Raw genomic sequence first — 17,422 nt, forward strand, 5'->3', positions numbered from 1 at the left:
GCTGCAATCGAGTAAGAGTAATTATGTTGTAGGCATCACTCGTTCCAAGATTGTCAATATTGTCTATATAAAAGTGAGTAACACCACGATAAAAGCAGCAACAGTCGCAGTTCCTCTTCAAAGATTGTTGAAATAGACATGCTTCAGAGTTACCTTTGCATGGTGAAAAGAATTATCTTAATGCTCCTTTAGATCCTTTCCAATTTTGCCATAACACGAGCATAAGTGTGTAACTCCTACCATAAGATTGTTAATCATATTTGTCACAGCTACACTGCTACCCAATCCATTAAAAATGATCCCTTTCTTCACCAATAAATCCACATCTTTATCAGTGTCGACAAAAAAATCTAATAATTGAATATAATTACAAAAATCAGTGTTTTTTGAACGATGACATTGTTCCAAGGCCATAAGGTTTTTAAAAATAGTCTCAGTTTCATGCACCACATGAATAGGTGGGATTTGTAGCACTCACTTCTCAAATTCTTAGTTAAGCAAGCAATTTTCCTCAGCTTTAAACTTGCAATCTTCTGCAGCATTAAACTTGACACCTTTCGCAGCTTTATACCTGACACCAGCCTCATGCAACATCATTGCACTGTACATGTTATTTTACGACCTGAGTTTGAGGGGTGAGTTCTCACTTCATAGCATCTATACAAATCCGTTAAGTGTTTAATCTCCTTTCTGGTTGATATTTTATCTTTATAGACAGTGAAGTAACTACAAGCAAGATCCAAAAAGAGGTTTCATGATAGGGGGCTGGAAAAGCTAGGTTTCATAGATCATTAAGGACAAAAAATGGGAGTTAATTTTCAAGTAACATCAAATCCGTTTTAAGTTCAACACTTAACCATTCTCTATGGGATAAGAAGTCGTTGACTTCTTCATCATCATGAAAGTTCCTCAAGAAGAACTCAATGATAAAGACTGCATCATACAGTATCATCTTCGTAAAATTGGAAGCCTCCAACTCAGTCTGAAAGACAAATTCGAAATCATAACACCTGCGCATCTGTCGTCCATTTTCTTTGATGAATCTCACAAATCTTCCCAATGTCTCCTTGGAAGTCCTTGATAAAATTTTTTTGTAATATCTCAGCTTTTGCCTCTCCATTCGAGCCAAATTTGTGTTACCATGATGAAATGGCCCTATTGAAATAAATTGAGGAGTGTACGCTTTTTCGTTTGCTACACGAAAACGTCTAGGGACCTTGTAAATACAACACTCAGGCGCAGGCTCCAAGTCTCCTTCTGGAATATCAATTTCCAGATCTTGGGGTTGGTGGTTGTTTTCAATCAGTGGAGCAATTTCTTGGTCGGTGTTTGCCATATATGCAACTTCCTTCTCAGGTAAACAAACGACAATATTTCTCACTAGTTAGCAATAGCAGCAGAATTAACAAAACCCCAACTTCCATATTAAGCCCCAACTATAGGTTTACCCCAAAAAAACTTAAGATCAGATCCAACTTAAAGAAATTAATTTCATCAAAAGTGAAGCAAATAGCTAAAGATAAAAGAGTAAATAAAATAAAAACCCTCATAAGAGTAGAAGTACATACCTCTGATGCTGAAGAGGAGGATGATCAAACCAGTAGAAACAGGTCCAGTTCAAAGTGCGAGATGAACCAACTTCGTTGGATTATCAAGTTTTGTAGAGCAGAGAGTAGTGAATAAGGTTCTCTCAGAAACAACAGAGAAAATGCCCACCTTGTCTCTCAAGTTCCATTCTTAATTCTTTGATTGCACAGGTCATCTAAGAATCAATCTTCGCACAAAGTCACTGCTTTTCTGTCTTTTTTCTTTATGCTTTTTAAGAGGATGTTTAACGTGGGAATTTCTGCTGTATAAATTTTTCAAATATGTATCATGTATATTTGAAAATCTAGAGCTATTTAGTTTTGAATTATTCTTTTTTTCATTGTCTGTCTACTCTAAATATGATATATGTATGTTCTACAAGGAAAATGCTATTTGCAGAAAATCACACTAACCCATCATTCATACCTCGCTTCTGAATTTAATTTATATATCTGCTTTGAATTTAGCCGATATATTTGCAACAAGTAACTTAAGTTTCATTCAGTTGATACTTTTTTCTTGTTTTTTTTTTTTTTGTTACAAATAAATAAATAAAAAGTAAAAAACAAAAAATTTTACTAAAAAACAAATAATAAAAGCACCATTAAGAGCTTGCTTGCCATGCAGGTTTTGCCAAACATCATTTGCTATAAAGATTATTTCACATTGGAATATTTCCCACGAATTCTTCAAACTAAAAAGAAGGTCGAACAGGAAACACAAAAACGAAGTAAATAGATATTTTTTACAAGGGACTTACATGAACTACATTAACAGGCAGTAGGCACATTTCACCCGTCATTGTCAGGAAACAGTATCATCTCAATGCTCCTAGTTTCAGGACGACGAAAGTTCTAAGATGGCACATGGAATCCAAATTTCAGAACTTGTGCAGGATTCCCCAGCTACCAGAAATACAATGAAATATGTTAAAACCCTTCATAACATGTCAGGCAGAAAACTACCTTTGTATTCTGCAGATGCTGAATGTAGGGTGCTGGGCGCCATTTCCATCTGATTCTTAACTGCAGCCATTCGGTAATGGGCAGTATAGAGACGATCTATACCAGAATACCCCCTGCAAGTTCAGCATCAGATCTACAGACTGCAAGCTCATTAGAAGATCCAGGACAGGGTTTGCTTGGTCAGTTCTTTTCCAGGAACCAGCCTGCTGGCCACCAAGGAATATGGAGCGGTTCTGAGTTTGCAGCACCCCTCAGTGACAATAATTATCCAGTTCAGAACCTTCCCTGGTCTGACAACATTACAATCAACCTTGATCTGCTGCGAACTGAAATTTTCACACAGTTCAATGCAATAAACACAAAATCTATAAGTACCCAAAAGAAAAAAACAGGAAGAACTGAACATTATAACTGCCATGTTGTCTTCAAAGAATATGTGCTCATGAAACATTTTCTAGATGGTGACAATCCTGGGGTGCTTGATATGGCCTTCCCATTAGGCTGAAGCTTTAAACACAACAACCCAGCATTTTCTACAGAACACTGAATTAGAAATCAAACACAGTAAAAACCATGAATATTACGGTACCAAATGATCTTCCTAGCACATGATCTAAGCATCTAAACTGAAACAGCTTTGTTTTAATGTTCCCAATCAGAACCACATACAGTCATAGCTTACCAGAGATTTCAAGTAAAAATATCAACTAATAAAGATGGCATCATCATATAGCCCAGAAAAAGTACATCCTAACAAATTTAAGGCCCATGCTCCAATATAGTATGTGTATGTGTGTGTGTGTGTGTGTGCTTGCGTGTGCGCTGAGAGGCAAACAATAGCTGGTACAGCTGGCAATTAGATTGCAACATAGCAAATCAGATAAATTTAAAAAAATATAGTAATGCATTTAAAACCTCCTCAAGCCAAAAAAAAAAAATTGTATAATATCCCATTTCAAATATGAGCTAATCAAAATGGTTTATGCTTCAGAAAATATGGTTATTGCAAGATTTGAAATTTATAGAGTTACCAAATATATACAAACTCTACATTCCTGAATGCGAAAGCTTGCTATATATGCTTATACCATTTACTGTATATGCTATATACGCTTTCACCATTCACTCTATATTCTATATATGCTTTGATATTCTCTTGCACCCTTCTCAAAAGAATTTTAACCAAAGTAGAAAAAACATTTGAACATAAGGTAAGTAATGTGGTTAACCAAAAAAATGCTAAATAATGTCAAATATAAAGATAATTAGTTCTTTGGATCATGTAATTGGCATGGTAAACACATTTTTATTTTAAAGTCCTATTAAGTGATATTAGTTGCACATCATATTGCTAGAAATGGATATCATTCACATGACAGAGATTAGACTCTAATCTGAGAACTTAATTTTTCTAGTTTCACCAGTATTTACACATATTGATGCAGACACAACAGCAAAGAAGAGAAAATAAAAAGCTTGTTGAGTGATGACCCAGAGCAGTTTTTTCTTTAGAAGGAAAACACACACATATATAAAGCATGGAGGTCAATCACAATAGTGTAACCCAGTCTTTAGGCTCCATCACTGATATTCTCCATGAAATTCCAGCCTATTCAGTCATTCACATCTTGTCATTAACAATAACACAAACAAATTGCTCGTACACTTCAAGTAGTAAAGGCAAACTTGGGAAAACTACTTGGTCAAATAAAGAATGTCAATATTTCATAAGACCATGGGCCTGATTATTTGGCTTGATTGCTTCCATACATGCAATCTGCTCTGCCAATTTGCCATGATCAGAAACACACATCTTTGCATAAAAAGTTGCTGCTGCATCCATTCACTCATACATTTCCAAGTTGGGGAGATAAACAGGCAAAATAATAATCCAACAGAGACTGACATTATTCTTAAATCTATTTGATAGTGATAAACTAACCACTTTTACTTTGTCAAATGCAATTTTCAAAGCAAGAGTTAACTCATTGATAAAAGATGTAACCCAATCACAAATGCACAGCTTCTGTGACGTAAATCTTGCTGATCAATCAAATGTGCCTTATAGAAATAATGGTAACGCATCTAGCCGACAATCTCTCAAACAGGAAAGACACACGAGAAAAAACATTTTGATTCATTTAACAATTGCGCTTCATCTCAAACCAACCAGGGGCCAGCGAACTAACTGTTTTTTATATCACTAGTTTGCTTTCCAATAGCATATCAAAATGAAAAGATACAATTTATGCAAGCCAATTATAAGGGTGTTTTCCAAACCATATGGCTTCCATGACACATATCACTCAACCATTTCAGCCTATTCATAGGCACACGTCAATATTTCCTTAAATGGCCAATGACACGTGTTTGTCACTCACGCTATCTAGAGATAGAACAGGAAAAAGGAGCAAAACTACTTACTTCATTAAATAATGACACTTTCCTAAACAAATTGAAGTCGCTAAACTAACCACTTTTGCTTGAACAAGTGTAAATTGAAGAAGTGTGAAAGAACATAGAGATTCCATTGATGCAAATCAATCATAAAAGTATGCTCCAACCATATGGATTCCATAAATTATATTCTTGTCCAGCATTTTGCATTGCCACTTAAAATACAGACCTCTTACGATAATGGACAGTATCTCAAGCATGCTCACGTGTTCAGTACTACTTAATCCGTTAATTACTAACACGTGCTCATAACTACTTAATTGTCAATTATTAACACATGCTCATAACTACTTAATCCTTTAACTACTGACACGTTTCTCAAATCAATCAATAGCCAGTAAACTAATCATTTAAGACAGAAACACAAGCACATCAAACACAAGTATGTATCCCAAACTTTTTGGATCAACAAACTGTTATTATGCTCTAAAATTTTAAACCAGTTCCATGAACAACTAACAAGTACTGATAACCTAAGGATCCAAACGATCACCTGAAAAAACGACTTCCTTTTACATAAACTGAAACGGTTAAAACCCTATTTATGAAACTGATAAGTCATATTTACATCTGTGACTACTCATAACGAGATTTATAATATAACTGTCTCCCACCATCCTTTAACCTCGTCAAGGATTAGACAAAAAGGCACAAGAACAAGATACATTTGTTACCCTTTCATCTACAAGGTCATCTACAGCTGCAAAAAAAAGTTTAGCAGTCATCCTTATCCCCACCCTCCAAATTCACAGTTTTAGCAGCACCCCAATCTAACCCTGCAATCACCAAAATCAAACCTTTATTCAAAATCACTCGGCCATGTAATTAAAAAGATCAAACTTTCGAAATAGCCAAAACATCAGACCTTCGCAGGAGCGTCCGAGACCCTGTAGCAATCAGGCGTTATCGAAGATAACCACAACCCTGGAAACACGCACTGTAAAAAGATTTAAAGAGAATTAGGAAAAAGAAAATCCAAATTTCGAAAGATAAACAATGAAGGAATTTGGAAGCTTACATCGAGTTGTTTCTGAACATTCTTGGCTCGCTTCTTTGGCCTTCTTGAGGGCTTTGACCCGGTCATAGCAAAGATATCATCATCAATTTCTTCTCTAGAAAGCGAAATAGAGAACTTCTTTTTCTTCTCCTTCTTCTCAGCCGCTTTCGGCTCGGTCACATTCCTTGACCGGGTCGATTCCGGCCTATGAATTTTGTTCTCGTGCGCCGAAGCTCCGATCCTCGGTGCGGCTCCATTCTGATTACGAGGCTTAGTAATCGGCTTCCTCGGTCTCAGATTCCACGTCTTGGGAACCAATTCTTCAACGTATTCAGCATCCAAGTTCTGATCTCCTGCATCCGCAACCTCATCAGCAGGCTTCTGATTCTTCGTTCGGAAACGTATATAGATCTTTGATCTACCGTCCGATGGAGTAGCTTTCTTCTCGGAGTTATTATCAACCAAAACGTCAGAACCGTTGATAACTTTCTTCTCCGATTTTTCACTCCTATGATCAGCAGAAGAACCGGAAGAAGCTCCGTTCTTAGGAGCAGCTTCGCGCACTGGATTCCCCTTCCGATTGTCATCGGAGTCAGAATCAGAATCCCCGCGTTGAGGAGATTTGTGAGAGGACTCAGAGAGTTTGCGAAGGCGGTGGTTGTTGGAGTGGTTCATGGCCCATTTAAGGTCATGTAATTGGAAGTTATGAAGAGGATGAGATTTCAAGGTCGACGAAGAAGCCATGACGGTTTCGGGTTCCCTCTTGTTTAAGTTCTTTCTTCCTTCTGAGATCGAATGAAACACCATTGATCGGTAGAACAGAGAAAACAAATTGTTCTCCCCGTTCCTTCAATGGGAACCAAAAACCAAAGCCAAACAAAAACTGGGTACTTGCTTCTCTAGTTAAGGGATAGAGAGGAATCTAAACCCATGAGAGTGAGCAAAGACAAATGACAGAGAGAGAGAGGGAGAGAGAGAGAATTGGAAGAAGACCAAAGTGAGGGTGTTTTTGCTATTGAGTTTCTTATGAAGAGAAGAGAAGAAAAATAGCAGTTATGATACTCTTGAACTCAGAATGGAAGGAAACAAAAGCTTTTCTCTTTTTTTCATGACGGTTTTGCCCTTGGTTCTTTCGTTTTATTTCCTTTATGACAGTTTTTGAAACCTCGGTCCGGTCCCGGGTGCTGCTGTTCTGTTTTTTCACTGTTTTCTTCTAGCTTAAACTGCTTGCCACACTTTCTTTAGGACGTGTTTGGATTCAAGGGGTACTAAACTACTCACAACTCTCACCTATTTCACATAAATAAAAAATTATATGAATTTTAACCTTAAATTTTTAAGTTAAAAATGTGAATTCATGACACAATCACTTGTTTATTCAAATTCAACTTTTTTATAACTTAATCTAATAAACATTACTCGATCAATACGAGATCAAAAAATTAAATCACAAAAGACACATTAATATATGCATGATTTAGATTCGTTTAATCGAGTCTTAATTCCAATGTTATAGGTTTTGTTATCCAACGGCTTGACGGTTAAATTCGTTATCCCTACACGAGATCGTTAAAGCGTTCTTAAAATTTAAGCAGAGTTTTTAAATTTTAATTATTGAAATATTTGATTGAAAATAAGAAACAACAAAAAAGAAATTTGGGGTTAAGTTGTACCTTGCTGCATTGATACATAAAAGAAAAAGAGGATAAAGACAAAATGGTAGAATGAATGGTTAGACTTCTAATTTGGCATCATGTTTTATTTTTTATTTTTTTTGGTATCCAGTTCATGTTGATATAAATGGCCATTATTGTCATCATATATTAAGAATCTAGCCCTCATTAGGTCCATGTAATTATTGACTGTGGGCTGTTTGTGAAAAATTGTGTGCCCCATGTGACTTTCAACCTTAGGAAAAATACCCTTTTTCCAACCCTAATTAGCATTCAAGAGACCCATTTTTTTTAATTACTAGAACCTAAAAAGGGTAATTTAATTTAAATGATTGAATAATTGAAAAAGAAAATTTAAAATTACTTAAATTATGCTTTATCTAAAAAATGGAAAATGTTGTGTTTTCTCCATATATAAAAAAAAGGGAAATTTACCAAACTGTGGATAGAATTAAATGTAATCAAAGAGGGATCTTAAAAGTGGACACGTGTGCATCATGCAATACATCATTATGCAAATGTTGAGTAGGTGCACCTTGGTATTTATGTGGCTTGTGTTTTAATGACCCATTTCCCTCTTCTTTTTTTTTTTTGGCTTTAGCAAATCAATACATTTGTTTGTTTGCAGTTCTTTGAAACCTCTAACCTATCTTCATAATCTTCAAATTAAAGTTAATTATATAAGATTAGCATTATCAACTTCAATATTCTAATAATTTTGTCGATTGAAATTAATAATTTAATTTTTTACGAGCACAAAAATTGCAAGATGTCATGTGAAAAAATTTATCGAGAAAAAATATATATAACAATACGAATCTAAAAGATTAAGGCAACAGGAAAAATTATGGCAAGATATTTGCTTTTCCCATTCAAAGTTATGTACAATCAATCAAGCATGTCATGGCATATTAAATTGGGAAAGTCTTGTCCTTGGGAAGGAATGCAAGGGAAATAAGATAACAACCTGTGTTCATAAAAAAAGACTTGAAAAAAGAAATAAAAATCAGAATCACATCACCTTAAATGACAATGCATGCATGATTTATTATTAGATTTGTACAACTTTATGCTTGTCTGCTGAATCAGCTTGCCTTTCTTAGCTCATATTGAAGCAGCAGTGGCAAAACCATGTACCTTGATCTTCTTCCAGGAAGCAAGAATATTGACTAAAGTAGAAAAGACATGGGAGATGCTATGAATTTTGAAAGAAAAAATCCTCCTAGTCAAATCTAAAGTAAGGTGTATGCTGCATATTCCATTTTTAATGTCTTCCTTATTAATTCTTTTGTAGTAGGTAATGATTACTAGCTTTTAGCTCAAATGGTGAAATAAATACTGCTTAATTGCTCTCCAAATTACATTTTTAAGTTCACATAAGAATATCTTCTTTCGCGCGATTAAGATATCATTAACACAATGTAAAAGTCTATATCGAGTTAACATATGTTAATATATTAAATTATAATAATTCGAATTCAACTATTACTAATTCAGAAACTTTTCAGACTGAAATAATGTAATATTTAAAAACTTAAACGTAAGTTATTAGCAGTAATTGGCTTAACGATCACAAGTGAGATGAGTAATCATAGTCTGAACAAGGGCTTGAACGGAAGCTTCAAAGCTAAAAACGTTCACTCGTTTGGGCAAAAGGACGAAAATGATAGGATTGGACACAAGGAATGTTTACAAGGAGAGGGGGGGACAGCCATTTTATCCCCATTATTGGGAGAAAACTGAAGCAGCTACCACCCATCTGCACACAGACAAAGCCATCCGCTTCACGAACGTGAGCCTCTGTTGCAATGATGCTGGCCTCTTACAATCTAAGTAGGGTATAGACAGTTAACAAGGTTTTCTTGTTCATGAATAGGGGCAAATATTTTGCACTAGATTTTGGTTTAGGACCTTAGAAAATAGCGGCCTCACCAAGAACATTAAAAGGAAAAACAAAATCCTGAATGCATCTCTTATTTCCATCAGGGGGACCAAGTGATTTTGAACACATAAACCTGGAATCTTCAGTAGAATAAAAACAACCCGATAATATGTAAAATAGGACAAATTGTTATGTAGGTATTCTCCACAATCAATGGCCGGTCATCCATAAACTTGAAGAACAGGACAGAACCAGCAGACAGCCTGGTTGCTTCAGTTCTGGCAATGCCCTTTCATTCATCCGAACTTTTTGAACATTACGACAGATTCAACTCTTGCACTTAGTTTGATTACCTTGTCAAGCATCCTTGGTGTCAAAAGGAAGCCATTTACAATCTACATTGGACTGATCACAATTGGCAAATGCACTATAACCAAGAAAATCGATTATTGCCTAATTGGTATGATTTTAAAGATGAACACTCATAGAGGTTCTTACACATCGTCCCAATGAATTGACTAATTCAACCATTTCAAGATAAATATAAATTCACAACAGAGGTAAACCACAAATACAAAGTCCTGCAGTTGAAATATGAATGTTACAAAGGGCAAATGCCTAGAAATGGTTAATAAGCACACCCTTCCCTTGACTCGTTTCCTCATAACTCTTTCCATCAATACATTGTGTGTGATATGCAGAGGTAAGGTTGATCACGAATGAGTAAATCTATACACCATCTTAATCGTTGCAAGATATGAACTGAGAAGAAAGACATCTATCTCACTTAGAGATTTGATATCAATCCAAAAATCATTTGTCAAAAGCCATACCTAGACAATTTACAATGGTCTTAGCTACTATCACTGGGTTTTCTGCAGGAGAAATTCTCAAACCATTGTTTTGGAGCATCTGGATGAATTCCATAAAGACGGGCTACAAAACTCTTTTCACTAGTTGCAACCATGCTTGCAATGGAGTAGTTTTTAGTACACAAACCTTTCTCCGTAAGCCACTTGTGAAATCTGTACCTGGGCTTAATCCGGTACTCTAAGTTAAAACACAGAAAGGCTGGGAATATATTAAGGTAGTCCAAAGAAACACCCATTTCATGGCTAAGGAAATTCACCTTCTGCTCTAGAGTTTCTGGGCTCTGGTTTAGAACTTTTGGTGTCATCTGTATCATCTTACAAAGTTTTGAGAATTCAATCCCTGTACCAAGAAGACAATCAAATCTTTCTTGCAACTCACAACTAGTACCATGTACATGAGCTAAAACCTTCACGGTCAAAGAATTCTCTCCAAACCCAATTCCATGCAAAAAACTCAACTTACTCATTGTATGGATAGGAGTTCTTGAAAACTGAATCCTCTCCAAACAATCTCTGAAATCGTCATCCAAGTCTTCACCAGGATGACTAATGGCATAATTAGCAAGCAATTTATGATTTCCATCCCTAATCCTATTAAAGAACCACTCATGTAGCCTTAATGCTCTCATCATATGAGGTAAATTACCCATTTTATTTCTCCCCAAAACATAGGGGTACTCTTGAGCAATGGCATTCCTTTCCTCTGTACTCAATCCAAAATGTTTCAATAATCCCATTACTGAAATCACTGGTGTTTCCAAATCAAAATCCAAAATCTCCGGCCTTTGAAGAATCAACAAACCAACATCTTCCTTCCTAACAGAAAATCGACAAAAATACTCAACCTTCTGGACCATAACCTGCTCTGGATACAGAAGAAAAAGATTCTTACTTCTACCCATCAGTTCCCCTGTCTTCCCTTTCTCAAATCCCAGATCATAAAACACCCTCATTTTCCTACAAATCTCATACCATGCGTCTACATTTGCCTCAACACAACTTCCCAAATCAAATTCTACAAAAACCTTTTTCAAATCATCCAATAAACCACCAACTTCCCCATCCAATTCACCATCCCCACGCAACACATAAGGAAAAGCCAAGCAAACACCAATAACAGAAATATTACTAAAGCCACATTCTTTGATCCTAAAAAGATTAGCTTTCAACTCCCTAGAACTTATCCTAAAAATCGAAACTTCCTCTTTATAAAGCTTACCCAACTTGTTCCAAGGAAACCCAAATCCGGAAAGCGCACAAGCTGCATCAAGGACCCTCTCATCTTCCGAAAAAAAGAACTTCTTGGCAGGTAAAAAGCCACTGACTTCCTTATAATCAATGCCTATACTTTCAAAGAAAAACTCAAATTCGTTGATGGGATGGTACCTGAGGAATTTGAGAACGTTCCTGGTGAAACTCGTCGGAGAGAAGTCGATGTCGGAGATGAGACCGGAGAGAGAAAAGAGAGAGTTTTTAGCAATGTGTTCGGCGTAGACGAAAGGGACGTATCTGGTGCCGTGGAGGTAATCTGTAAGAGCCTGTTGCGCGTCTTGGATGGCTTGGGGTCGATACTTGGAAGGGATTTTCGTAAGGCTAGGGAGTTTGGGTAGTGTAGAAAAGTGGCGGGACAGATGTGAGTAGAGAAATTTGCTGAAAAGGTGCATCGTCGGCTGAAATGGTTTAGGGTTTATGGAGTTTCCATTATCGCAGGTGGAGTGTCTTCAGCGACCGCGTCCGTCTTCGTCTTGTCTTTGAGGACGCCCGAACTTGACCCAAATAGGATATGGGCTCTCGATCCTTTTGGTTTCCTCTCACTTTTACTTCAGGGGTATAGAAGTAAATCCCCACTTTGAAACAATAAAATCCCTTGACTTCCAAGTTTCGTGTCTGTCTCTCCTCTTTCATTTCCTTCTCTGGTTTTACCGAACCACCAGCGATGGTTCAAACAAGCGAATTTCCCATAAACCCCCAAATGCCACCAGCCGCCCCGATCCAATCTCAACCTCCACCGCCAGGCCAACCGCAACCTCAACCGCAAACGGACCTTTTCCGCACCGCCAAGCGCCGTCGCGAGGAAGAAGACCCCGCGGAGGCAGGGGATACCGGAGAATCGGCTTCGAAACGGCAGGCGAAATCCCAGGACGTCATTTTCCGTATCGTGGTCCCCTCAAGGCAGATCGGTAAAGTCATCGGCAAAGCAGGCCATAGAATCCAGAAGATTCGTGAAGACACCAAAGCCACCATCAAGATTGCCGATGCCATCGTCGTAAGTTGAGATTAGGGGTCTCTTTTATTGTTAAAGAATTTTTTCCTTTTTTCCATTTTAATTGTGTATTTATTGTTAATGTTTTGCAGCGACACGAAGAACGTGTCATCATCATAAGCTCTAGAGACAACGAGGACATGATTTCAGATGCAGAAAATGCACTTCAGCAAATAGCTACCTTAATCCTAAAGGTAACCCTTATTTCTCTCTCATTAATCTCACAATTGGACATTTCTTTATCGATTTAATTGCTAGCTTAACAGTCGTGATAAGCAAAGGTGATGAATTTCAAGACATAAGAACACGCAAAATGCTGTCATGATAAGCAAAGGTGGATGGGTTTGTATTGTGTTTCTTAACAGGAAGATGATAGTGGTACGGAGGCAGCAAAGGTAGGAGCTGTCAGTGCGGGACATGTGGCTGCGAATACGATAAGGCTTTTGATTGCCGGGTCACAAGCAGGCTGCCTAATTGGGATGTCTGGTCAAAACATTGAGAAATTGAGGAGTTCCTCAGGAGCCTCAGTCACGATTCTTGCTCCAAACCAGCTGCCTTTGTGTGCATCTGCTCACGAATCTGATCGAGTTGTTCAGGTTAGATTTTACATGGTTAAGGCCCAATAAGATGTCTGGACATGCGGATTGTGTTCCTTTATTTTTCATGGAATTTTGTTTATTACTTTTTGAACCTTAGCTTTATCTTGTCTTTGTAATGTTTGTTTCTTTCCATATCTGAATGATGATTAAATTCTTGTTGAGCACAGATATCTGGTGATGTTCCAGCAGTATTGAAGGCTCTGGCTGAGATTGGTTATCAACTCAGGTATAGGTTGAGTGTTGCTTGAGTTTAGTTCATAGTACAATGAGCTATTTATCGTGCTTACTTGAAGATGTGATATGTTGGCTCCGTGTTTAGGGAAAACCCACCACGGCAAGTGATTTCTATTAGTCCAGCATATAATTTTAACTTGCTTCGGCCACCTCAGCCTCAGCCATATGTGGACCCAACTTCAGGTTATTCAATATTTTTCATATTAAAATTATTTTTAGCTTTCAACTGCTACACTCTGTGGCTATCAAGTTTTAATATTTTTTCTTATAACCACATCATCTTTAGGACAACCACTCTTGCAGCTGATTATGTTACTTTCGAGATGGTGGTTTCGGAGACATTTATTGGTGGATTGATCGGCAGATGTGGCTCCAATATTTCAAGGATCAGAATTGAGTCTGGAGCAACTATAAAGGTAGGCAAATTGTTGGGTCCTATACTGTGGATTCAATCTTTAGCTATTCTTGGATTTAACTTTTAGGTCAATTCATCCACCTTTACAACTTAAGAGTTTCTCAACCTCTGAATTCTAATCATATTATTTTTACCGTTGCAGGTTTATGGTGGGAAAGGAGAACAAAAAGTGAGGCATATTCAGTTCAGCGGTAGTTCTCAGCAAGTAAGTTTTTTCGTTTAAAGGATGGAAATTATTTAGTATTTTTTTTCCGTAGATTTATTTGGAAAATGTTTTATTTTGAGTGATTATATCTATTTCTTTCCGATAAACTTTCTGTGTTTGATAATGACATGGATAGATCGTTGATACACTAAGATTACATATTAAAAAAAGTTTGCAGGAAAAAGCTTGCCTTCTACTGAATTCTTTATCATACATAGTCTTGTTGAGGTTCTTATATTTTCTCACGTTTCAATTTTGGGCGCTTCTTAGGTTGCTTTAGCAAAGCAGAGGGTTGACGAATGCATATATTCTCAGATGATACAACAAGCTGGTACTCAACAACCAGGGTAATTTTGTCTTTTCCATCTCATCATCTAGTCGAAATCATATTTTGAGAGTATATTATTTAGAATGTATAATTTGTGATCTTCTGCTTGACATCTCATTGCTGTTTTTGCAAGTAGATATGTTAAGTGTTGATTTAGAGTTATTATAACTTATTTTCACAAACAAATGATCTCTGACATGATAATCTTCTGAAACTCGGCTTGTGTACAGGCCTGATGTTTGTTCAACATTGTTGTTTTCCATCAACTACTTATAACCACTGTCAGCACTAGCCCTTACCTTCTGGCCAAAATAAACACCTAATTGTCTAATAAAATTTCTTATACATCACTATAATTTGCTTGTTACAGTGCCCCTCTATAACTGAACCTTATTGTGTAAATGTTTTAGATTGGTTGACTTGTCTAAATTCATATCCTCGAGTCTTCTGGTTCTTTACGAAGCTAACATAGATGAATTTGTCTCAGTTTGCAGATGTGATGAAGCTGCAGGGAAATTATCTTTTTGATCCTTAACAGTTCCAAGGCCACTGTTGTCTCAGTGTTGCACCTTCAGCGCTGTAGCTAAAGATTGCAAGTCATTGTGTTTGGTGGCTTTTTTCTCCTTTGAATGACAAGTAATATGCCAGATTGTAGTTTGTTGTTTTCACATATAGAGTAGGCTTGTATTCTACTAATGAATGAAGCTAGAAGCGGTGGTTGAAGATTAATTAAAACTACTGAATTGACAAACATGATTAAACTGTAAATTTGAATTGTTTATCTATACTGATTTGGTGTATAAGAGTGTCTTGGGGTTTTCCTGGTGGGGATGACACCCTAAGCTCATGGTTGAGGCCATAACTTAGAGATGCAAGGTCCAAATCTTCCTTTGCATTTAGCCAATTGTACCCAAGAAATTCTCGCTTCATGCCCCAGTCTAGATGGATGTTAGCCTTAGATCCTGAAATCAGCCAGGCATGGTTGATGCCAATTGCCAAGTTGTGACCAAGGAGAATTTCAATCCTGTCAGGCTTGGACTAATTGACAAGCACAAAATCAGCATCACATTATGACGGGAACTATCATGCTCTTCCATTTTCAGCAACTCACTCAGCTCATCATCACCAACGACCTCTTATATTTGCTCCATGTGTCAGTTCCCTTTTCTTTATTGCAGCCCCACTCCCTGAACCAGTCATTGTCATCGACATCATAATTCATTATTGACATCACTTTCTTCTTTTATATCCCCTCAATTGAAATTGAAACAAGTGTGCACTGTATTCCTTCTAACGGTAGGCTCCTAATGGTCTGTGGATTTTCCTGATAGTTGGGCTTTTCTGGCATGAACTGAAGAGGATAAGAACAAACCGTCGATGGCTCACTGGCACCAGGAAAAGAGATCCATAGCATTAACAATCTGTTGCCAGTTTCACCCAAGGAGAATAAAAGATCCATCCTGCTCAAGCCCACTATCAAAACCCCAAGACTGGCCATGAATGCAAAAGAACCCCGATGCTAACAAGCCTGAAAATCCCCATTGTTGCCCACCTTCGCAAACTCAACAACGATTGGAGACCACGACAGATGGTTCTTTGTTTCGTATTTTTATAAATATGTTTAGTTAAAAATAATAATAATAAAAGAATTATGCAATGAACTAGGGAGGAATCATATCCAAATTCCAAGATTTATTAGTATTTCTTTTTTCTTTTGTACACCGATACGATCTAAGATTAAAATCATAAATCATGATCTTTGTAGATATTGGATTTTAGTTATTAATGTATTTATATTTTTAATATTTTGTAAAAATATTTCATAGTGACTATATTACTGTACAAAAAATAAGGAGAGCAAATAGAATTCGCAAGTGGTCATAATAAATAGGATTTACTAGGATTAAATGAATCTTAGAAAGGTACTAAGCCCGCACGTGCAGCACCGTCCTACGCTTGTAAAATTTTGTAAAGAAATGGAGCTCGTGCGTGTCGACGGCGGATATTGAGGGGAGGGATTGATTAGCGCGACCCTTATGTTGATTGACTAACCTCCATGAACAAGATCCGACGTTTGACCCCTATGTCGCACGTGTGCGTTCCTTCACCCTTTCTACCTAAATTTCTCCCATTAATATCCCCTTTTTTTTCAATTAAATTTTCAGCTTCCAAGTTCAAATATTTGGGAGTATAATTTAAAAAAAAAAAACTTTTTTTCGTTTTGAATTTGGTATTGCAAAGTATTTGTGAGGAAAAGAAAACAAAACTGTTAGCAAAGTTGGGAATTAAATAATATGTAATGAAAAATGTATTCAGGTATATACGCATATGCCACGTGGAGGACAGCAATATATAGTTGCACGGTGGGGTTGTCGGAGCGGATTAACAAAAGAATGAGGGATCCATTTCTTTATTTGGCAACTATGGAAGGGATTTATAAGATGCACTAATTCTAAACCCGATTCATGAGAACTATATAAAAATTATGTAAATTTAAATTTAAAATTATTATATGTAACATATTAATCATGTTGATTAATAAAGTTATTGTGTAATATATTAACTCTTTTAATAAATATGTTAATCGTATTATATCGTATAATGTCACATGTTTAATATGCATATATATTTAAATTCTTAACATGTTATGTCATATTCGTACTTATTTATGTATTTGTTAATACTATGTATTTACATAGTTGTTAAGATATTCTTGTAATATAGTTACGGGTAGATAGAAATTAAGTATAGAATGTAGGGGTTGTATGGTAATTTGGGAGGTTAAGGTGGAGCGGTATCCAATGATTGAGGTGTCTCGTAGGAGTGGAACAAGATGACAGTGGGCGATGTTACAAAAGGTAGGACCACGTGTCCTAACCCTAATAGACCCTTCACACGTGGCAGGCAGCACATGCTTTTGCACGTGAACTCTCTCTCTGTTCTCT

The 17,422-nt window shown here is 36.7% G+C and overlaps 3 protein-coding genes and 1 pseudogene across 4 annotated transcripts; 1 reads left to right on the forward strand and 3 right to left on the reverse strand.

Moving 5' to 3' along the window:
- Nucleotides 671-5,328, reverse strand: LOC108660479 (annotated as a pseudogene).
- On the reverse strand, nt 5,397-7,074 carry LOC18614448. The gene is made up of 3 exons (XM_007052214.2): nt 6,028-7,074; nt 5,875-5,946; nt 5,397-5,785 (listed from the first exon to the last, which is right to left on the reverse strand). The coding sequence occupies exons 1-3, from the start codon at nt 6,811-6,813 to the stop codon at nt 5,780-5,782; spliced, it is 864 nt and encodes a 287-aa protein (XP_007052276.2). The 5' UTR covers nt 6,814-7,074; the 3' UTR covers nt 5,397-5,779.
- On the reverse strand, nt 9,992-12,225 carry LOC18614449 (transcription termination factor MTEF18, mitochondrial). The gene has a single exon (XM_007052215.2). The coding sequence runs from the start codon at nt 12,095-12,097 to the stop codon at nt 10,415-10,417; it is 1,683 nt and encodes a 560-aa protein (XP_007052277.1). The 5' UTR covers nt 12,098-12,225; the 3' UTR covers nt 9,992-10,414.
- Nucleotides 12,284-15,347, forward strand: LOC18614450 (flowering locus K homology domain). Of its 2 annotated transcripts, none has more exons than XR_001926204.1 (9): nt 12,284-12,699; nt 12,789-12,890; nt 13,062-13,292; nt 13,463-13,521; nt 13,615-13,712; nt 13,816-13,945; nt 14,087-14,149; nt 14,420-14,496; nt 14,965-15,347. XR_001926204.1 is itself a non-coding variant. In XM_007052216.2 (9 exons), the coding sequence occupies exons 1-9, from the start codon at nt 12,370-12,372 to the stop codon at nt 14,975-14,977; spliced, it is 1,086 nt and encodes a 361-aa protein (XP_007052278.2). In that variant the 5' UTR covers nt 12,284-12,369; the 3' UTR covers nt 14,978-15,347. The 2 variants fall into 2 exon arrangements, 1 of the variants encoding a protein (XP_007052278.2); XM_007052216.2 differs by having other exon boundaries at nt 13,833-13,945.

This window comes from Theobroma cacao, chromosome 1, assembly GCF_000208745.1.
Source record: "Theobroma cacao cultivar B97-61/B2 chromosome 1, Criollo_cocoa_genome_V2, whole genome shotgun sequence".
NCBI lineage: Eukaryota > Viridiplantae > Streptophyta > Magnoliopsida > Malvales > Malvaceae > Theobroma > Theobroma cacao.